Below are 23,668 nucleotides of genomic sequence, written 5' to 3'. Positions count from 1 at the left end.
GTTGGGAAAACTCAATATTTTTTAATTTTCTAAGCTAATCCTCTTTAATGAATTTTTTAATTTAATATGCTGCCTTATAGCATGAACAACTGGGAGGAGTTAGGAATTAAAATAGAGTGATTGGTCATAATGTTGGGAAAGAAAATAAAATGTATTTGCACAATTATTTTTATTATAAGGTTTCTTCTTTAAATGTTTACAACAGGAAGATTAGAGAAGGCCCGTACCGTACACAAGGAATCTATTTGATTGTTAGTATATTTGATTAACTTTTGCCAACCACTTGGTTAATTTGGTAACTGGCACTGTGACTTAGAGGTAAGATTCATTTGAATATACAGAATTTACTCTTTAATCTTTAGATACCCACCTTCAGGTCACAAAATCACCCTTCCAGCTCCCCACTTCAAGTGGTTTTTGTGTTAATGGGTCTCTTGACTTCAAATTGTTGAGACCAAGAGGTAAGGGAGTAGCTGTGGCAGCTCCATTCAGGGCTATTCCCCTGTGTTGGAGCTCCTACACAGAGGATCTCTAGAGGAAATGGTATATAAAGAATATTTTATTTTGTTAAACTTGAGATATAAGCACTGTGATCTGTAGGCAAGTATCAAAATAATGAATTTATTATTAAAATTCTGTCTCTTGTTATTCTATGTCTGTAAGCTGTATTCCTGATTGTTTTATTACGGGAGTTCCAGGAGTCATATAAAATAAATTTATCCAGAATTTTTTAATGAACTGTAATAAAAGAAACTGTAGAGGGCAGTTAAGAATTGATTATAAACAAATACTCTTTTCACTAAAATTTCTGAATTTCTTCTTTCTCTTGTCTACAGGTTAATGTGAATACTTTTGATAATGGCAGCCTACCTTGCTCCCTCTGGGTTAAAGGTCTTCCCCAGGAATCAGAAGAAGAACAGAGATGGATTGCAGTGCTCGAACCTGTTGATATCACCGTGGCTAAGGTTAGGGTCTTTTAATATACAAAAGGGTGTTTTACAAATGCCCTTGTGAGTCACGATGAAACTGACTGAAATCAACCTTTATATATTAAGAATTAACTATTCTTTGCCATTCAATTTGTACATTACTGGACCTTATATTTAAATTTTTGCGTACTTTTCAAGTGAAACCAGAATCAGCTGTTCACTAAGTTATGGAATAAAACACTTTATAGGTGTCTTCACACTAACCTTATTTTTTTCCATTGCAAAAACGTTAAGTAACTACATTTAGGGTAACATCAAATGTTTATTTCAAACTAAAATATAATAAGATAAAAGTATTGATATTGAAAATCTTTCAAAATTACTGCAATTATCATCTGATGCAAAAATTTAAAACAAATCAACAGCTCATCATTTGTTTGGAACGTTTCGAATACCGGTAGTACTCATATGAACACGCCTTTGTTTATGTTCAAGTTATGATCGATAGCATGCGGAGAAGGGAATTGTAATTTTTATACAAATTTATGATAATACTGTTTGTTATTTCATATGGTAAGTAGAACAACATTTGTAATAACATACTGTACTTGTAGTTTTTAATTCATGCTCAGTTCTTTATACATACTGTAGTAACTTACACACTGCTGCTTAGGCTAGCCGATAACAGGCAAGTTTCGTATTTCAACTCTTACACTACTGCTAAAGCTAGCCAATAACTTAGGCGAATAGCATATTTTAATACATACATACATATACCAAAGGCACTTCCCCCAATTTTGGGGGGTAGCCGACATCAACAAAGAACACAAAACAAAAAGGGGACCTTTACTCTCTACGTTCCTCCAGCCTAACCAGGGACTCAGCCGAGTTCAGCTGGTACTGCTAGGGTGCCACAGCCCAACCTCCCACATTATCCACCACAGATGAAGCTTCATAATGCTGAATCCCCTACTGCTGCTACCTCCGCGGTCATCCAAGGCACCGGAGGAAGCAGCAGGGCCTACCGGAACTGAAATTTTGGGGGTCGACTTATCTGTGGGTTGCCTTATAAACCGAGATTCTGAAATATGTGGTATATAAATTATTGTTGTTTGTATACCACAGAACCTTTCTGCATAAGGATTGACTTTGCAGCAGGCATAAAGTGTTCCCTATTTTCAGGCATCTGTTGATGAAAGTGGAAGAATACACACACACGATCCTTCTTTTAACGCTCTGTTTGGTTATGCAGAAAATAGTGAATTGAATAAGCTGAACATCAGAGATCTCATTCCAGCTATTAAAGTACCTGACTCGTCCAAAGAAATACCGAAGGTACAGTAGCCATTTGGATTTGTTCTTACAATTTATGCTACTTTTAATTAGTGCTGTTAAAGTGTGTAAAAGTAAATTAAGTGAAACTTTACTATTTCATCCAGGTTATTTTGGTTTTGTTTACATATTTATTTTTCTTGAACCTCCTAGCTATTAGACTGGATTTTATCATTATTATTAAGATTGAGCTTATGGAAATTAGAAATTATCTGATAAAAAGCAAAATAATAGAAAAGTAACTACAGTAATATTCATCTTCAAGATAAGTTGATAAATATAAGCAAAGTTTTATTTCTGCTATTTTGAATTTGATTTCTCCTAATTGGTGAAAAAAAATCTTTTTTTTTTTCCTTTCTTTACAGCATGTTGAGAAGCAACATTGCACGGGACAAACTGTAGACTGTGCAACGTTCCCTCTCTGTGCTCACTTCACTGTGGATCCATCTCAGTTCGATCAAGGGATTAAGAAGACTGTCTTTGACTTAGAATTATGGGTGTGTACCTTATTAGATTTGTTTGTTGGTTGGAGATAGATGTTTGTCTTACTTTATCTCAGGACATTTTCTCAAAAAGATTTATGTTCATTTTCTCAAAAAGATTTATGTTCATTTTCTCAAAAAGATTTATGTTCATTTTCTCAAAAAGATTTATGTTCATTTTCTCAAAAAGATTTATGTTCATTTTCTCAAAAAGATTTATGTTCATTTTCTCAAAAAGATTTATGTTCATTTTCTCAAAAAGATTTATGTTCATTTTCTCAAAAAGATTTATGTTCATTTTCTCAAAAAGATTTATGTTCATTTTCTCAAAAAGATTTATGTTCATTTTCTCAAAAAGATTTATGTTCATTTTCTCAAAAAGATTTATGTTCATTTTCTCAAAAAGATTTATGTTCATTTTCTCAAAAAGATTTATGTTCATTTTCTCAAAAAGATTTATGTTCATTTTCTCAAAAAGATTTATGTTCATTTTCTCAAAAAGATTTATGTTCATTTTCTCAAAAAGATTTATGTTCATTTTCTCAAAAAGATTTATGTTCATTTTCTCAAAAAGATTTATGTTCATTTTCTCAAAAAGATTTATGTTCATTTTCTCAAAAAGATTTATGTTCATTTTCTCAAAAAGATTTATGTTCATTTTCTCAAAAAGATTTATGTTCATTTTCTCAAAAAGATTTATGTTCATTTTCTCAAAAAGATTTATGTTCATTTTCTCAAAAAGATTTATGTTCATTTTCTCAAAAAGATTTATGTTCATTTTCTCAAAAAGATTTATGTTCATTTTCTCAAAAAGATTTATGTTCATTTTCTCAAAAAGATTTATGTTCATGTTCTCAAAAAGATTTATGTTCATTTTCTCAAAAAGATTTATGTTCATTTTCTCAAAAAGATTTATGTTCATGTTCTCAAAAAGATTTATGTTCATTTTCTCAAAAAGATTTATGTTCATTTTCTCAAAAAGATTTATGTTTGAAAGCAACTGGTTGAATTGCTTATAAGGTTGGGAAATACAAGTATGTTTATTGTCGCATGTAATATTTATTTTCCCTATTTTTTTTTTTGCAGGTGTTTTCCAATATTAGTGGTTTGGTAGTTCTTGATGGTGCTGGTAGAATTCGGGACTATAACCACAATTTCACAAGACTGCTGTTTGGTTACGGAAAGAAAGAGCTTCAGGGGGCGGTAAGTGAATGTGTTAACCCTTTTACCCCCAGGCTATTTGGAAATTTCCATCCCTTAACCCCCAGGGGTTTTTTTTTTTCCCCAGCATATTTTGCAGTATATTTTTTTTTAAATTGCCCTAACAGCCTTAATTTTTGTCATAGAGAGGTCAGGTTGGTCTCATTCTCTTGGAAAATGCCTGAATTTTCTCAAAATTTTTTTATAGCATTTTTTTGCGAGGACGTACCGGTACGTCCATGGGGGTAAAGGGATGGCTTTTGTGAAACGTACCAGTACGTCCTTTGGGGGTAAAAGGGTTAATATACAGTATAGATGCCACGAAGACTTTACAGCGCAGTATTACCCTTTCGTACGTCAGTAATTGGTTCCAAGATCCAATGTTTGATGTAGATTTTTCCATATAAAAAGACTTGAAGATTCCTCATAAATGTTCTGAATGCAAAAAAATATTCACAGCCTGCTATCATTTTACAAAAGCCAGATACTCATGTTAACCCTTTCACCCCCAAAGGGCGTACTGGTACGTTTCACAAAGGCCATCCCTTTACCCGTATGGACGTACCGGTACGTCCTTGCAAAAAAATGCTATAAAATTTTCATTTTTCATATTTTTGACAATTATTTGAGAAAATTCAGGCATGTTCCAAGAGAATGAGACCAACCTGACCTCTCTATGACAAAAATTAAGGCTGTTAGAGCAATTTAAAAAAAATATACTGCAAAATGTGCTGGGAAAAAAATAACCCCCTGGGGGTTAAGGGTTGGAAATTTCCAAATAGCCCGGAGGTAAAGGGGTTAATAAGCTTCTATGGGGAATATAGTAATGTACAGTACCATACTTAATTGTTTTTGTATGTCTTGGATACTGATGTAAGTTGGGATAGAATGACCCAAGTTGGATTCTATTTATATATTTGATATTTAAAGAGAGCGATGTGAAGTTACAACCGACAAGTGTTGAATAGACGTAAAGACAGGTGTTACTGTATATTGTTTAGTTATCATTGCAGTATCATAGGATTTTGTAGTGCTAGCACCCCCAATGAAGATAGAATCTTCAAATAATTTCTGCTTGCCAAGAATAGGTGTTTAAGACCAGAGCCTAGGCTGTTTTAGACTAATGGCATTGATGTGTGGGACCAGTAAGCTGAAGTTAGAGTACCTTACATTACTTTGTTATGTAAGGTAGCAACAGTATTTTTACTTCAGATTTGATTTATTTAGAGGCTGACTAGCAACTACTTCTAGTTTCACACATGTGGTAATGGTTTGATTTTATGCTAGAGAAACTGACTTTGAACAACTCTATAGACTTTGATTTAAATATTTATGCAGTCTTTGGTCTTGCCCAGTGTTAATTGTGATTTGAAAAAAGTTCGCTTTCTAAAATAAATGCTTATTTGTAGGAAGAAACACAGGCAATTTTAAGTTAGGGAAACACATACTCTGTAGAACAATTATGTAAATTCAGTTTAGATGCATAATATGGTTTATATGGTATACTGTGCTGTAGTTGTTTCCCTACATACTTCAGAAAAATTACGTACCGTACAGTACTGTATCAGAAATGTATGCTAGTACAGAAAGAGACCAATGATTGTATGCCAAACGGACAAATATGTTGTAATATGATTGCTTAAATTCAGGTAGCATACATCCTTGGGAAGGTGTAATTAGGGTCTCTGGGCCTTACTTTAAATGAATGAGAAAATTTAGTAACCTTAATATTATAGTAAATGTACTTTAGTTTTGGCATTAAATAATAAATTAGAATTTTACGATTTTATGCTCTTGGGACTTGTAATTTCTTCTCTCTTGTTTACATTTTTATGGTTTTTACGTGACTGTTTACTAAACTTTCTACTTTTTATGAGACTGTTTACTAAACTTTCTACTTTTTATGAGACTGTTTACTAAACTTTCTACTTTTTATGAGACTGTGTACTAAACTTTCTACTTTTTATGATGATTTTTGTATAAGAGGGCCAACTCGTGTGAGTTTAAAAATGCAGTAGTGTTCTTGTAGTATTTAGTCAATTCTATGAAATTTAATAAGCTTTTTTCATAGTTTGGTTGATGCATTTCATAATAATAATGTACTGACTCAAGTCAGACCTTTTTTCTTCTTTGTTGTCAATTTATCTTACAATTTATTTTTCTCTCTCAGGCTATTACTCAATTGATTCCAACTTTCTTTGATGACGTTGCCTCCATTCACAAGATGAACAGCCCTTCCTTCGGGTCAGACCCTGATTCCATCGTAAGCGATAGTGAAAACGACAGTCAGAAGGAGAATAGCAAGGTATGTAATAAAGGGTAGAATAATTTTAATAATAGATGTATGTTTGTGTTTGGTATGCATTTCATCACAGCCCCATTAATCTTATATGTATATCTAATATTTGTGTGTTTAATACTCAAAGCACAACAGTCTTTTGTCTGTCAAGTGAAAGAAGTACAGTATCTTAGTGTGTACTGTACGTGCCACCCATACCCACAGGTATTTAGCAGTCCTCCTGTTCATTTTATGTGAGCTTCCCTTCCTGTACTTACTCTGATTTCTTGTTTTAGAAAACCAACTCTTTAGTACTTATGCAGCTAATTTCTCTAAGATATCAAAAGAAAAAATTCATGATATGAAAGCTACTCCGGAACGAATTAATTTTGTATCCTGAGGTACTGCTGTAATCCAATAATCATAATAATTGGCCTCCTCTGGGTCCTTTGCTTCGTTCTGCCTCACAGTTGATAAAAAATAGTTGAATGATTGATACACAAGTATGAGTCTAGATGGCCCTGTACAGCAGACATCCTTCTTTGGCTTGAGAAGAAACTGTTGAACATTGGATATTTGGGAATTTGATTTTAGGTATATGTATAATTAATGCGTATGTATGAAAAATTTCTTTGGTATTAATGTGGTAACATTGCTTTTGAAATTCAAAGATCAAGTAAAACTGTAGCCTTTTTATCTTATTTTTCAGTCGTCGGCCGGAATAACCGCCATTCCCTCCGAACTCTCGTCGATAACAGAACTCTCTTCTGCAATTAAAGGGAATTGTGCTTTCATAGCCACTGATAGGTAAGCATAATTCATATGTATTCATCTGTTTGTTGTGTGTATATTCATACAGTAAACTATTGTTCATGTGATGCTTTATTAGGGAGTCCAACCTGATAAACTTGACAATTACATTAAGATTATTATCTGCTGATGTAGAGCCATCATTGTCAATCTCAGAAACTTTTAAGCAACTCATTGAAGAATGTTTTAAGACTAAATCTTCAGTTTTGATGTACATAAAAAACTTCCTTGGCCTGGAGAAAAGAAAAGTGAGAATATCCTTCCAAAATTATAGCAGCAAAGTAAGTTATGGATGATGGCATTGTATCAATCTCCAAGTATGAAAATACTTCAAAGAAAATGTTTTAAAGGTCTTTGATGAGTGGAATAGACAAGGGTCAGAACAATCTCAAGAGATCAACCATACATACATATGATCAGCAGCCATGTCCCTGCTCTGCTTAAGCTAAGACCAGGGAGGGTCAGGAAAATTCCTACTGAGAAACCTATAGTTTTCAATATTAATCTTACCCGATGATCATGTAGCTGTCAACTCTGTTGCCCGACAGAAATCTACGGTCGGGATACGCCAGCGATCGCTATACAGGTGGGGGTGTACACAACAGCGCCATCTGTGAGCAGGTACTCAAGTACTTCTTGTCAACAAGAACTCAATTTTTCCTCTGTCGTGCCACCGGCTAGACCTACTTGGATACGCTGTTGATTCTGGAGCTATTGTTCACGATTTGGTGATGTATTTGCTCTAGAGTTTAGCCTTCGCTATTCAGGAAGCTTTATCATTAGCTTAGCAAGCTTTTGGAATTAATTTGATTTAATTATGGTGACGAAGAGAGTATGGACTCTCTTTCACTTTTAAATGGCCGACCCTTCCCTTAGACGGAAGTGTTGGTGTCGAAGAGAGTATAGACTCTCTTTCACTTTTTATGACCCACCCTTCCCTTAGACGGAAGTGTGTTTAGGTTTTTGGTAATTTTGTTTAACAAAGTTATAGATTTATTTTATATCTCTCCGCCTTTTATAGGCCTCTTCGATTAACTTTCCATTTATTATAAACTTTTAAAAATTAATTTTTATGTTTGTTTATATGCGACCTTTCCTAATAGTAGGCGGTCCTTACTTGGAACCGAAGTTAATTAACATTGAGCCCGTCATATCGTTTTTCCTGTTAAGAATTTATGCTATTTTAATCTTAATGTTTTTGAAAGAATTTCTTTGATAGTCTCGTACTGTTTTCAAAGTTGAACTAACGTTTTGTTTAGTCTCCGCAGTTGTTGACGTTCAGAACGTTCAACTTGCGCTCTATCGTTACGATAGAGAGAGAGTATTTCACGGTTTCACGTTGCAGTAAGAGTAAACCGATTCTAGCGTTTCGTTCATTCTTTCTTAGCTTAAATGGTTTTAATTCTAATACTGTAAAGGAACTTTTTATTTGGGAAACCTTTCAGTTTTTTTCCTTTAACAAATAATATGTTTTAACGATATATATAATTGGGCTCATCTCTCAGGTTCTAAGTCAAGAGAGAGAGAGAGAGAGATAGAGACGGAGGGAGAGAGAGGAGGATAAACGTTTCGTTCAAGCGGGTAACGTTGTTCTCGTTTTTTGCTCTTCTCCCTAGTCGCTATAGGGGAAGAAGGTAAAATGTTTCTAGAGTTTTATTCTTGTTCCCAGGCTTTATGCGGTGAGAGATTTTAAACGTAGTTTATTTGATCTAGTGTTTAGTCTCTTTTCCAGCCACTGAATTCTTTATCTTTAATTTTTATGTTTTTCTGTTACATTGTAATACTGTTTTCGCAATTACTACCTTTTAATGAAGGATAGGGTTGCGTGTTTCAGGTACAAACCACTTAAAGTTTCGAGTTCAGTGAAATAAGTGCAAACAGAAAATAAAAAGTGATAAAGTGATATGCGCAAAGTGTTACAGTGTTGCGTTCGAGGGTTCGTCTGTTCGTGCCAGTTGTTCACCTAGTCCGATACCTCTTACAAGCTCCCAAGCCCAGGGGAGAAGTAATGTCGAAGGACTTATGGGTTCCACAGGCCTTGATCGACGAACAGACGTTTCCCTCTGTGGTTTCGGGTGTATCTACACACGTTGCCGACGTGATCACCCCACCCACACAAAGACGAGAGAGCCCATTTATTCCTCGTCTGCGGAAGAGGTTTCTCGCAGAAACCATGGACCAAATCTTGCAGCTTTTAAGTGCCAGTCGGTCCCTTCCGCGCAAGTCCAACGGCCTAGGTGTAGCCACTGGGTCAGTTCGGACTCGCTGCAGTACGACAACTGCACACCTCCCAAGAGAGGCAAGGTGGTACCGCAACAGGCAGTAACTCCGTCTGTTGCCGCACCAGCTGTTTTAGACCCTCAGTCACAACGGACAGTAGCTCCGTTTGTTGTTGTCTTTCATAGACCCTAGTGGTCCATGCTGCAGACTATACAGTCTCAGCTTGCTCCTTCATGCAGGAGTATCATGCTGGAAGGTTGACAATGCACCTGTTAACCTACAACCCGCCGGGGTTGTGCGCTCAGCAGATACTGCGGCTGCCTGCTCCCACCCTCCACCTGTGAGAGCTCCACCACCGATGCGCAGTCCACCCTGCCAGACGCATGTTCTTGCTGCACCATCTGCTAACATGCGTGAGCTACCGCATCAGCAGTGGGAAGGTTCTGTAGAGCTGCCGGGTTCCAGCACTATGCGGCATTCTCCGCAGCCCATCCAGCATGCTCTGCATACCTTACAGCATGCTCTGCATACCTTACAGCATGCTCTGCATACCTTACAGCATGCTCCGCATACCATGCAGCATGCTCTGCATACCTTACAGCATGCTCCGCATACCATGCAGCATGCTCTGCATACCTTACAGCATGCTCCGCATACCATGCAGCATGAGCCGCATACCTTACAGCATGCTCCGCATACCATACCGCATGCTCCTCAACCCACCGCAGCCCCTCCCACGCACCAGCACACTGCTTTTGTTGTTGCCAGCTCCCACAACTCCCACACACAGAGCACTCCGTTGCCGTGCGTGAGCTACCACAAGCTGCCGTGTTTTGACACGGTGTGTCAGCCTCCGCAACACTCTGTGGTTACCGCCACTCGCCAGCAGCAAACTAGTCAGTCAGGAGTTGAGGCTTCCCCATACAACTTTGGTTGTTGCCAACTCACAAACTGTCATACAGTTACATGACGTTGCCTTCTGGTCTGCTACTTATACACCAGTGCTGTTTGTCCTCACGCTCCTGTTGTGGTTGACAGTTCAGTTTTTGACAGTTCACAGACTGTCAAGCAGTTTCATAACGTTGCCTTCTGGTCTGCTGCTTTTGCACCAGTGAAACCCTTACTGAGAGAACCTAGCTTTTCTCGGATATGGTTCCTGTAGATGAGAAAGTGCTGTTCTCCCTCCTTCTGATATTCCCTTGAGGACTCTGTCATTTGGAGAGGAGCCTTAAGCTGCTTAGCCTCCTATGGACTTTTATTTAAGCATAACATGCTTCCAGGGAGGGTAATGGTTCCGCTTCAGTCGCTAACCCCGTCTGTTGCCACACCTGCTCCCATAGACCTTGGGCTTTGTTGCAAGACATGCAGTCCAAGCTTAGTCCTTGATAGAGGATTTTTTACGGAGAAGACCCTTCTTGCCAACGACCTTCCTACCGGTTGGTTGTACGCCCTGTTGACGCTGAGGTATCCTACTCACGTCCGCCAGTTGAGATGGTTCCTCCACCGGTGCGACCCAGTGTGGGTTGCCAGTCGCACGTTGATGTTATGCTACTCTCGGAGGTGGTTGTGGACGTTCAGTGTGTCACTGGGAAGACGTTCAACAACCAGCAGAGGTGACTTGTTGTGACGCAGTGCGGCAACCTCAGCAACCCGATAAGGGGTTGTCCGTACTACCCAGACAGTCTAGACAGTTTCGGGTTGTCGCTGTACTTCCTCGCTTCCCCATGGTTGACAGTTCACAGACTGTGCAGCAGTACCATGATCTTGTGTCCGGCTCCGTCACGCATCCACCAGTGCGACCGGATTCAGCGAGTCAGACGTTGCCCACTCCGTTGCCGTTTCCTCATCAGTTTCGGATGAGGAACCCTCTGATGAGGACATGGCTGAACAAGAAGATCAATCCCCAGCCCTGCTATCCATCCAGAAGATGCTGAAGAAGGAATACGGCCCTGTCAGGCTGTGGATGAGTCTGGTTAGGACACTGTCATCCGTGGTGCATTTGGTGTCACTTGGAAGACTACACCTCTGTCCTCTTCGGTTTCATCTAGCTCTTCACTGGAAAAGGACAAGACGCTAGAAGCGGTCTCGATCCCGGTTTCCGGAAGATAAGTCTGGTCTAACCTGAGGAAAGGACTTTATCAACCTTTTATAGGGTCTTCCCCTGACTGTTCAGACTCCCAACCACGTTCTCTTCTCAGACGCATCGGACGTAGGCTGGGGTGCGACCTTAGGCGGTAGGGAATGCTCGGGATTATGGAACTCGCGTCAAAGGACAATGCATTTTAACTGCAAGAAGCTTCTGGCAGTAAGTCTGACCTGGAAAAGCTTCAGGTCTCTCCTTCAGGACAAAGTAATGGAGGTCAACACGGACAACTCCCTGCTTTGATGTTCATCTCCTAGCAAGGAGGGACCTACTCTCTGACATGGTGCGAGTTCGCTAGTGACCTCCTCTCCTGTTCAACAGGTCTAGACTTTTCACTAGTAACAAATTTCTTCCAAGGCAACTTGAATGTCTTAGCAGTTTGTCTCAGTAGGAAGGGACAATAATTCCAACATATTGGACCCTCCACAGAGATGTATGCAAGAGACTTTGGGTCACCTGGGGCCATCCAACCATAGATCTCTTCGCAACCTCGATGTCCAAGAGGCTCTCAACAGACCCAGCAGTGGTTCTTTTAGATGCCTTTCTACTAGATTAGTCTCATCTAGATCTATATGCATTCCCTCCGTTCTAGTTTGTCAACAAGGTACTGCAGAAGTTCGCCTCTCACGTTGGGACAAAGTTGACACTAGTTGCTTCCCTCTGGCCCGCGAGAGAATAACTTACCGAGGTACTTCGATGGCTAGTAGACGTTCCCAGAACTCTTCCCCTAAGGGTGGACCTGCTACGTCTGCCACGCGTAAGAAGGTACTCCAAGGCCTCCACGCTCTTCGTCTCACTGCCTTCAGAGTATCGAAAGACTCTCGAGAACTAGAGGTTTTTTCGAAGGAGGCAACCAGAGCGATTGTTAGAGCAAGGAGAACATCCACCCTTAGAGTCTACCAATCGAAGTGGGGAATCTTCCTAACTGGTGCAAGTCAGTATCCGTATCCTCGACCAGTACCTCTGTAACTCAAATAGCTGACTTCCTCTTATCTGAGAAAAGAGCGATCTCTTTCAGCTCCCACTTTCAAGGGTTACAGAAGCATGTTGGCATCAGTCTTCCGTCACAGAGGCTTAGATCTTTTTAACAATAAAGATCTACAGGACCTCCTTAAGTCTTTTGAGACCACGAAGGAGTGTCGTTTGGTTACACCTGGTTGGAATTTAGACGTGGTTCTAAGATTCCTTATGTTAGACAGGTTCGAACCACTTCAATCAGCCTCCCTGAAAGATCTCACCTTTAAGACACTTTTCCTGATATGCTTTACCAGCTAAAAGAGTCAGTGAGATTCATGCCTTCAGCAAGAACATCGGATTTTCATCCGAAACGGCTACATGTTCTACATCTTGGTTTTCTAGCCAAACACGAGCTGCCTTCTCGGCCTTGACCAATATCGTTCGTTATTCCAAACTTATCGATATGGTTGGAAAGGAACTAGAAAGAGTATTATGTCCTGTAGAGCTCTTAAGTTCTATTTTAAAAACCTTTATGAGGCCCGTCTGAAGCTTTATGGTGTTCAGTTAAGAATTCATCTTTGCCTATGTCAGAGAATTCTTTATCCTATTATTTTCAGACTGTTAATACGAGAAGCTCATTCCCTTCTGAATGAGGAAGACCAAGCTTGGCTGAAGGTAAGGACACACGAAGTTAGAGCTATCACAACTTCCGTGACCTTTTAATAAAATAGATCTCTGCAAAATATTTTCGTCGCAACCTTTTGGAAAAGCTAATCAGTGTTCGCGTCTTTTATCTTTAGAATGTCCAGTCTCTTTACGAGAACTGCTACACTCTGGGACCATTCGTAGCAACGAGTGCAGTAGTGGTGGGGGCTCCACCACTACAATTCCCTAATTCCAGAACCTTTTTAATCTTTCTCTTGAAATATTTCTGGGTTGTCCGGAAGGCTAAGAAGCCTTCCGCATCCTGGTTGATTTGGCGGGTGGTCAAATTCTTTCTTGAGAAGCGCCTAGATTAGAGGTTGTGATGAGGTCCTTTAGTATGGGTTGCAGCCCTTAATACTTCAGCACCTAGGAGTCGCTCAGCATCCTAAGAGGATCGCTAGGCTCAGTAAGGAAGACGTACTTAAAAAGGCAGAGTAATGGTTCAAGTCGACTTCCTTACCAGGTACTTATTTATTTTATGTTTGTTATTTTGAATAACGGCTAAAATAAGATACGGGATACTTAGCTTCTTTGTTAACATGTATGCTGGTCTCCACCCACCACCCTGGGTGTGAATCAGCTACATGATCATCGGGTAAGATTAATATTGAAAAATGTTATTTTCATTAGTAAAATAAATTTTTGAATATACTTACCCGATGATCATGAATTTAAGGACCCGCCCTTCCTCCCCATAGAGAACCAGTGGACCGAGGAGAAAATTGAGTTCTTGTTGACAAGAAGTACTTGAGTACCTGCTCACAGATGGCGCTGTTGTGTACACCCCCACCTGTATAGCGATCGCTGGCGTATCCCGACCGTAGATTTCTGTCGGGCAACAGAGTTAACAGCTACATGATCATCGGGTAAGTATATTCAAAAATTTATTTTACTAATGAAAATAACATTTTACAAGGATAGTGAGACATTGGGCACTACTGGAAGCTATCAAACTTGATTTGGGCTTTTTAACTGCTAACTGACCGCGAGTTTAACATGTTTTCAACAGGCTATTACAATCCGTTCGTGTCTTACTCATAATAGACAATATTGCTTGAAATCTTCAATCCTTCAAAATAATCAACAAGAATGTGAAAGTGATTATTTATGCTTTTCAGCATGATGTAACTAGAATAGTCATTTGATAATAACTACTTCTAGTCAACTTTCCTATGCCTTGTCTTTGTGAGTTTATACTCGATGCAGACTAAAATAATTGGAAACTACAAAGTTAATTAGCAAGTTAGGACCATGTTTTAAAAGAAACTGGTTACATTTTCTGCATTTTCCTGATACCTAACCAGAGTTTTATTGATTTAAGTTAATTCATTTATACATTAATACAAAGCAAGTGAAAGACTCACCAAAGGGATCAATATTTAGTTAAGAGGGTAAATTTTGACTATGGTAATGTTGAAAGGAAAAAATTAGGTATAGTGAATACACCAAAGAGTTAAAGATAGAATAGAAATTGCAATGGTTGCAAGTCTTAAAGGGATATGTTATAAAAGATTAATTTATAATACTGGTAGTGCACTATGCAAGGTACAATGCAAGTAGGTTAGTTTATCTGTAATCGTAATATTTTTTCTTTTCTTTTTCAGTAACCAAGATTCTTTCTTTAGTTCTACCATGAATGTTTCCAACAACTGTTCAAATGTCAACAAAACAGAGAGTTCACTTCATAGCAGCAAAGCCATGAGGGATATCACAAATTCCATGAACGTCATGAACTTAAGCCAACAGGTTTGTAAAATTATTGAAGTTATGATGGTGTGTCTTATTTAATCAATGGGTTGTGAGTGATAGTAGCAAAGGTTGTTCTCACTTTGATACTTCATCAGCTGGAAAAGTGAATATTTTTTACTCATTTTAGTTTTTTATTATTATTATTAATATTATTATTATTATTATTATTATTATTATTATTATTATTAAAAGCTAAGCTACAACCTTAGTTGGAAAAGCAGGATGCTATAAGCCCAAGGGCTCCAACAGCGAAATATATGAAAGAAAATTGTACCTTGGGAAAGGCCATCAGTTATTATGGGTACAGTGAACCCTCGTTTATCGCGGTAGATAGGTTCCAGTCGCGGCCGCGATAGGTGAAAATCCGCGAAGTAGTGACACCATATTTACCTATTTATTCAACATGTATATTCAGACTTTTAAAACCTTCCCTTGTACGTAGTTCTGTTAACAAACTACCCTTTAATGTACAGAACGCTTAATGCATGTACTACAGTACCCTAAACTAAAACAGGCACAAATATTAAAGGTGATTTTATATCATGCATTTCCTAAACACGCTAAAAAGCATGATAAAAAATGGCAACCAATGTTTTGTTTACATTTATCTCTGATCATAATGAAGAAACAAACTGGAGGTAGAGCTTTGCTTATTACCCAGACATATTTCCCATACTTTTCCCTTAGAACTACATCACATCTTCCTACTTTAGATATATATATATATATATATATATATATATATATATATATATATATATATATGTATATATATATATATATATATATATATATATATATATATATATATATATGTATATATATATATATATATATATATATATATATATATATATATATATATATATATATATATATATATATATATATATATATATATATATATATGTGTGTGTGTGTGTGTGTGTGTGTGTATGTATATATATATATATTTATATGTATACACATATACATACCTACATATATACATAAATACATGCATACATATATATATATATATATTACTGTATATATATGGGTTATGGAAAAAATCCGCGAAGTGGTGAATCCGCGATGGTCGAACCGCGAAGTAGCGAGGGTTCACTGTACTGGTATTTTCTGTAGAATAATGATATGAAGAAACAGTAAGTTTTAGTGCCATTTTCTATATAAGAAAGATTATACTATAGTTTCTTTGTAATGAATTGCTTATTCTACACATGTATATTTTAGTCTCTCCTAATAATTTAAATAATTCCATTTATGAGTTGTATTGTGACCTTGCGATATAGTACAGTATGAATTAAAAAATGTTAAAAATTTTCCGTAATTTATACACTTTTCTTTTTCAGAACTCACCCAGACAGACTAATAATTCAAATGTTCCGACAAGTCCCAGTAAAGCAAGATTGAAGCAAAATCAGGTTACCACTCCAGTGAAAAGTCTTCCTAAGGTATTGTTAAATATAATTTATTTTGGATTGTTGTGTGTTGAGTGGTAGCGTATTAAGACTAAGTAGTTAAGTTATTTTATCTTATAGTTAAAGTAGTTGATATATGCAGTACTTGATCAGTCAAAGCTGTGATGTGCAGTGGTCATGGATTTTTGAGGTACTACTATTAATGCATAGCAAAATAAGCCTTTTTCATGTGAAGGGAAAATGGGTATGATTCATTAATGACCCATAGCAGGATTATTGCTACATGTACTAAATGCATACACATGAATATGATGTGGTTAATGCAATATATTCTTGTCTTTGTATTTTCCTGGGCAAATTTTATTCTCCTGGTGTATTTAATTCTTGTCTCTTGACACTTTATGCATCTTTTAGTATAATCATAACATAAAAATTGTAAATACTGTATCCAAATGAGCAGACAAAGAAATAAGATAAGGGCAACAATCAGTTATTTACGACTGCTGTATAGAATGAAATATTATTTCCGTATTGCAATTACAAACCAAACTTATGAACACCAATACAGAAAGGAGCCCAATTTGGAAAAATAAAAAGGAAAGTAAAGAATTAACTATAAAAGATAAATAGAAAAACTCGTCATTTCCACTTCTCTCTTGATAAATTCTGTTTCAGTCATAAATTTAAAAAGTACTCCCATTTGTCAAAACACTTTTAATGACAACACTTCAATTTTTTTTTTTTTCCAAATGGATGGGTGTTTTTGAATGCCTCTTAATTCCAGTGTTTAAGTAGTACTTGTAGTAGTGTATTGATTTTATCAATGTTTTTATATATTTTTCATATCTGTGTTGCCTCTCTTTGGTGGCTTTTTCTGGGTAGTGGTTTTTATCTTTGCTATTAGCATTATTTTGGTCATTCTTCTGCTAAGCATAAATAAGAGGCCCAATGAGACATCACTTTTAACTATGAAAATTCATGATAATGTCTACAACATCCCCACTAAAACCCAATTTAAATGCTATTGATTTAGCATTTCATAATTTCAGGTAGATTTTTTAAATATTTCAGGTACAAAGTGAGGGATGCAGAGATATATCTGAAACTGCTTCATCCAGCGACATGATCACGTCGACGCCTGCCGTGTGTCGGAACAACACTGATGAGGACGTCAGCGCAATAGAAGAAGGCAGCTTCTTTGGAATTGGGAAGCACAAAGATGGGTCAGATCTTGGTAGGTTTTAATTCACTCTTGACTTATCTTCAGATATGTTAAAGTTTCATCAAAGTATGTATCATCTTAACATTTCATAAAGTAACCTGATCGATGGATAGATAATGTCAGTAACTGTTACAGTTGGCACTTCACTTTTCAACTTGATTATGGCTTACAATCTGATGATGTTTGTTCATTTTTGTATTTTGGTAATGTTACTTTTCATGCAAAAAAAAAAAAAAAGAAATAAGTAGCGTAGTAGTTACAATTCTCTATAAGTAGTAAATGTATTTTGGAGTTACTTATGATGTTTGCACCTTTTCATACAGCATTTGAGTTAATGTTACTTTTTATGCAATAAGACTAAGAGTACAGTAGTATTACAATTCCTGTAAGTAGTACATTTATTTTACGGTTACTTGTTCTCAAATTTGTTTTGGGTTTTATATTGTTTATAATCTTCAGTACTAAGCATCATCCATGTTCTGTAACCCATCTATGGTTTGCAAGTACCACTCATAGAAACTCCTGGTATCAAATAGGATGTACTTGAATTTTTTTTTATTATAATTCCATGGTTTTCTTTTCAGTAATAATATACCAGATTAGACAAGTGGAACTGAATGGGAGTCCTCATTATTGCGTTTGGATATTGAGGGATCCAGAGGAGCCTGCGGAGGGCCTGAGATCAAACGTCAGCTTTACACTAGCTTCCACATTCAGCGAGAATGTTGAACATTCCCTCGGTCAAGTAAGATCTCTTGATTTTTTTATCGAGTAACTTTTAAGTATATTTGATGTTTAAATGCATATTTAGATGTTAATGATAGCAATGAAGGCAAGTGAAACAGTTATTTCTATTCTTAACTACGATGCAGTCTCCAGAAACAAGAGTTTACAGACATTATGATAATATATAAACAGTATAAAAATGAAAAGCATGAAAAATTAGTTCCAAGCTAAGCCCAAAACTTGTTTGCGGACGCAAGCTTTCACTGCCATCACTACCTTTTGATGGTAAAACTTTAAACGACAACAAGCATCCTTTGGAGAACAGCTGGGACAACTTATGTGAAACATTCAGATCTAATTAGCTGAAATGAAATCAAAACTATAAAATATGGCCTCTCACCAAAGTTTTCGTAAAATTTTGTATCGATTTTTACCCATCTCAAAGTTTTCCAGTAACTCTCACTAATCTCCCCTATATAATATTCATTCCTCTCAAAATTTCAGAACATCAAAGTTAAAGCACAAATGGAAAACCAGGTCAAAGACGACGCCGGGGATACATCGTCAGACGAGGAGAACGACAATAGCCAGACAAGCACGGATGGAAGTTCTGGGGCAGAGTATTCGCTAAATCACTCGCGTCGAGGAAACCGGGAGGCGTCCACTGCCAGTGTAAGTAATTGATTTGGTTTTATTACATGCCTCTTGATTACAGTATTCACCCATGAGTATCTATATTGATATTAATTAAATTTTTATTAAAGACAGTAATACTTTAATGTATATTTTTGTGATTTTATTTTCCAGAGCTAAATACATTTTTAATTAAGGTAATGCTTTTCTTTTGCAGGGACCTGATGAAACTGAAAAAAAGCTGTTGGCAGGCAGCTTTAGTGATCATTATACAGTTTTAAGACAGATAGGAAAAGGAGCCTTTGGGTGTGTGAAGATGAGTTATCGAAACTCCGACGGACTTCTGGTACGTGGGGAAAACTTTCTTTCACAGTTTAGTACTAGAACTTAGGTTTTAGAATTCTATGTACAGTATTCATTCAGTCATTTAAATGCAAACTGTTTGAGTAAACAAATGGGTTTGTTGTAGACTTTTTATTTTATTTTAATTGAAATATTTGTTCAATCTTGATTTTATTGTAAGTTGTTCAGAAGTGTCTCAACACTTTTCTCTGTGATTTTTATGCGAGTTACCTTCATCTAGCCCAGTACATCTTGTATCCTTTCTTTACAGATTAAATGAGAAGGGAGATAGATAATTGTTGAGGCCCAAAAATAATTTTCTGTCTATTAGATGAAATACTCATAAATCTAGGGGATTTTAACCCTTTTACTCCGAGGCTATTTGGAAATTTCCAACCCTTTACCCCTATGGGGTTATTTTTTTTTCAAGCACATTTTGCAGTATATATTTTTTTAAATTGCTCTAACAGCCTTAATTTTTGACATAGAGAGGTCAGGTTGGTCTCATTCTCTTGGAAAATGCCTAAAGTTTCTCAAAAAATTATCAAAAATATGCAAAAAAAAAATTTAAATAGCATTTTTTTGCAAGGACAGTACCGGTACGTCCATGGGGGTAAAGGGATGAGTTTTGTGAAACGTACCAGTACGTCCTTTGGGGGTAAAAGGGTTAAGAATGCATATGTGGCCATATCTAAACTTATTAGTTATTGTGTTTTATGAATAAACTAGTTTTTAGTTATTAAAAATCTGTACTGTACTGTATATGTTATTGATATTTTTCAGGTTGTGACAAAATTCATAAAGAAAACCAAGGTGTATCAGGAGAGTTGGGTTAATGATGTCCTACTTCGCAAGAAAGTGCCTCTCGAAGTGTCGCTCTTAATGACTTTAGATCATCCTAATATTGTAAGCCTACTTTACTCTAGCTTATATGTTTAGTTTGATAATTAGTATGGTTATTCATATGTTTAAGAGTACTGTACTGTAATTGATTTATAAGGTATTTTTCATTTACAAGGCTGTTTTAAGAAATTTAATATATTTCAGTAACTGAGAAATGTTTTAGGTTTGTATTCTAATTTTCATTCTCTTATCCACAAATTGTTCCTAGTTTTTAAAGGCTATGAACGTAGTGTGTCCTCGATGTATTTGATACAGTCGTTCCTTTTTTATGCAGATATAGAATGTAACTTTGTTTATGTATGATTGAATTTTACGAATAGTGAATTTCACACTACTGGTTGTGATCTTGGACACGACATTTGCATTTATCCCTGAATTGCCTTAGCTTTTAGTCTTTAAAGAGTAGTCTTGGGAAGCATCCAGGGTGTACTGCAATGTATTTATGTTCTTTTGCTATATTGCCTTTATTCTTTATTCCTTTGTTTGGACTTTGGTAAATATATTCCCATAAGTATCCAAGAGAAGCAATGCTAGTAGATTTGGCCAACTCAAGAGAACTTGCTTTAAGTATGAAAGACTAATGATAAAAAAGAGCTAGAAGACACTTAGCAATCAGTAAGAACATTATGGGAATTTAGAAGGACGAAAGGAAAGAAAAAGAAGAGGCAATTGAGAAAGCAAAGTGAACATAACAAAACTCCAAAAAAATGTATCAAATTGCTCAAAATTCTAGGATGAAACTGAAAATATGATCCATTTTGTAGAACATAGTTCACAGAACATACTAGTTCAGAGAACAAACTATAGGACTGAGGACAGTTCTCAATTTTCCCTCTACCATAGCAAAGTCACTCGAGTATGTCTTTTCTCCCCGGCCCCTCTTTATCATTCAGCTAATCAATGTACTGTATATTCTTATAGAGCCAATTATCATTTGTAAATTGCTCCCAAAGCTTTCAATTTTTGCTTTGCACATTCACCCAGTGTGTTAATATTTGCACTTTTGGCCCGAAGTCTAGGTATGTGTATTTAGTATACATCATACATACATATACCAAGGCACTTCCCCCAATTTTGGGGGGTAGCCGACATCAACAAAGAAACAAAAACAAAAAGGGGACCTCTACTCTCTACGTTCCTCCCAGCCTAACAAGGGACTCAACCGAGTTCAGCTGGTACTGCTAGGGTGTCACAGCCCACCCTCCCACATAATCCACCACAGATGAAGTTTCATAATGCTGAATCCCCTACTGCTGCTACCTCCGCGGTCATCTAAGGCATCGGAGGCAGCAGCAGGGCCTACATGCTTACTGTAAAAAGTACTCTCATAGCCTTAGTGTGGGTATAGGAAGTGTAGATAAATGCCAAGATGCTTCTCATCTCTATCATACAGGATATGTTTTAATATAAATGAGCACATTATGTGAAATTTGTGTGTATGAAAGAGTTCAGTATCTTGGATATCTTTGCTATTTAGTAAGCACAAGTAAAGTGTACTATGTAGTTACATGGATTATAACAGGCTTGCTTTTTAAAGTACTTTATGCGATGTTCACTCAAGTTTGAAAGCATTTAGGTGTCGTATTTGATAGAACTAATTGTTGAACCACACTTACTCGTGCAAGTAATTCAGTACACAATATTCTTATTTATTCCTTGACTTTATATGTGACGTGCCTGTTTTGACGTTATTACTTTTTTAGAATGATTTATTGTTAATTTGTTCTCTTCATTTATTTATTTCCTTATTTCCTTTCCTCACTGGGCTATTTTTCCCTGTTGGAGCCCCTGGGCTTATAGCATCTTGCTTTTCCAACTAGGGTTGTAGCTTGGATAGTAATAATGATAATGATAATTAGTTTTTGAAAAATATTCGTTCAGACAGATATACATTTCTAAAGTATTTTGAATTGGATATTTTCAGGTGTGTGTGTTGGATTTATTTGAAAACGAAGACTATTTTCAACTGGTTATGGAAAAATGGGGTGCTGGAATGGACCTATTTGAGTTCATCGATCGTAATCCTATATTGGACGAACCTCTTGCCTCCTACATATTCAGACAGGTACTATAGGGGATCAATATACTGTAATGATGATTAAATTGGATAATCTGTTTTAATGATATATAATTGGGTAACTGTTTACAACACCATGCTCTCAATTTACAGTACTCCAAAATAATGCAATCCTGCAGTTCTCATCTTCTTGCACAGTAACTAGGTGGTTATTTAAATTCTGGGAAAGCAATAATTTGCTTTCCCAGAATTTAAATAACCACCTAGTTACTGTGCAAGAAGATGAGAACTGCAGGATTGCATTATTTTGCAGTAAATGGAGAGCGTGGTGTTGTAAACAATTACCTATAATTGTTATTCTTTTGAATGTTTTGTAAATGTTTCTAATCCTGTATATGTTTTCAGATTGTCTCTGCTCTGTCATATCTTCATTCTTTGAGCATCATACATCGTGATGTAAAAGATGAAAATGTTATTCTCGATAACCAGTTTCACGTAAAGTTGATTGACTTTGGCTCATCGGCCTTCACAAAACCAGGAAAAATGTTCTCCCAATTTGCCGGCACAGTTGAATATTGCAGTCCTGAGGTGCTTAAAGGGAACAAGTACGTCTTTAATTATTTTTATTCCGTAGAATCCACATTTTTTTTTTTTTGGTTTCATTTGTTTGATGTCGGCTACCCCCCAGAATTGGGGGAAGTGGCTTGGTATATGTATGTATGTATTCCGTAAATTTTGGTGACATACTTTTATTCATTGCCTATACATACATACATACATATACCAAGGCACTTCCCCCAATTTTGGGGGGTAGCCGACATCAACGAATGAAACAAAAACAAAAAAGGGAACCTCTACTCTCTACGTTCCTCCCAGCCTAACTAACCAGGGACTCAACCGAGTTCAGCTGGTACTGCTAGGGTGCCACAGCCTATACTGTCATTTTAATTATTGTGAGTGTTGTGTTTTAATTTGAACTAGGTTTGGTTAAGTTACTTTTAGTTCTGAAATAAATGTTTTTATACATGGAATTTTGCCATATTTTGTTAAGCACTATTAATTTATATTTGTTCTAATTTTTTAAAGTTTTTTTATTTATTTATTTTTGGAAATATTGCTTTATAATTCTTTTTTATTTTCACGGTTCAACAAGGCAATTAGAATTACTTTTAATTCTTGAGTTGTTTGTTTTATTGTGTCAATATGTTAGTGAGAAGGGGGGCAATAATAGTTGAATATAGGTATAGATTTTAAAGACTCATACTTTAGAGGGCTACATTTCTTGGTCTTTTACCATTATCTGGTTTTATCCTTCTCAATTTAGGAAATAAAATGTTTCAGGCAAGTTCTACAAGAGTGAAGAAATATGACTTGTCTGATTGAATTACCTTTATAAGTGATGATTTTAGGTAATACGTGAAATATATCCAAACTTGCATGAAGAGGAAAATCAGAGTACCCACAAAGTAGATGTCTGTATTTCTGGAATATTATTGAAAGTTTATAATGTAATTTAACAAGATTTCCTGGGATAAAGTTACTTTCCACTTCCAAACTCAGCTATTGAATTGGTATTCTGTGTATTGCTACTGAATAAAG

At 36.5% G+C, this 23,668-nt stretch overlaps 1 protein-coding gene across 6 annotated transcripts in view; it reads left to right on the top strand.

Moving 5' to 3' along the window:
- Positions 1 to 23,668, top strand: part of Pask (PAS kinase) — a 131,493-nt gene that overhangs the window by 59,774 nt on the left and 48,051 nt on the right. For all 6 annotated transcript variants that reach the window (XM_068389570.1, XM_068389573.1, XM_068389575.1 and 3 more), the window contains 15 exons: positions 837 to 965; positions 2,112 to 2,264; positions 2,627 to 2,758; positions 3,830 to 3,946; positions 6,114 to 6,248; positions 6,931 to 7,028; positions 14,661 to 14,802; positions 16,158 to 16,259; positions 17,298 to 17,460; positions 18,033 to 18,193; positions 18,679 to 18,846; positions 19,025 to 19,153; positions 19,933 to 20,055; positions 21,977 to 22,117; positions 22,475 to 22,674. In XM_068389570.1, coding sequence (XP_068245671.1) covers positions 837 to 965; positions 2,112 to 2,264; positions 2,627 to 2,758; positions 3,830 to 3,946; positions 6,114 to 6,248; positions 6,931 to 7,028; positions 14,661 to 14,802; positions 16,158 to 16,259; positions 17,298 to 17,460; positions 18,033 to 18,193; positions 18,679 to 18,846; positions 19,025 to 19,153; positions 19,933 to 20,055; positions 21,977 to 22,117; positions 22,475 to 22,674 — 2,093 coding nt within the window. The remainder of the gene's footprint in view (positions 1 to 836; positions 966 to 2,111; positions 2,265 to 2,626; positions 2,759 to 3,829; positions 3,947 to 6,113; positions 6,249 to 6,930; positions 7,029 to 14,660; positions 14,803 to 16,157; positions 16,260 to 17,297; positions 17,461 to 18,032; positions 18,194 to 18,678; positions 18,847 to 19,024; positions 19,154 to 19,932; positions 20,056 to 21,976; positions 22,118 to 22,474; positions 22,675 to 23,668) is intronic.

The sequence above is a fragment of the Palaemon carinicauda genome, chromosome 16, assembly GCF_036898095.1.
Source record: "Palaemon carinicauda isolate YSFRI2023 chromosome 16, ASM3689809v2, whole genome shotgun sequence".
NCBI classification, from domain to species: Eukaryota; Metazoa; Arthropoda; class Malacostraca; order Decapoda; family Palaemonidae; genus Palaemon; species Palaemon carinicauda.
The sequence above is the reverse complement of the archived record's forward strand: the minus strand, read 5'-3'. Positions and strand labels throughout refer to the sequence as shown.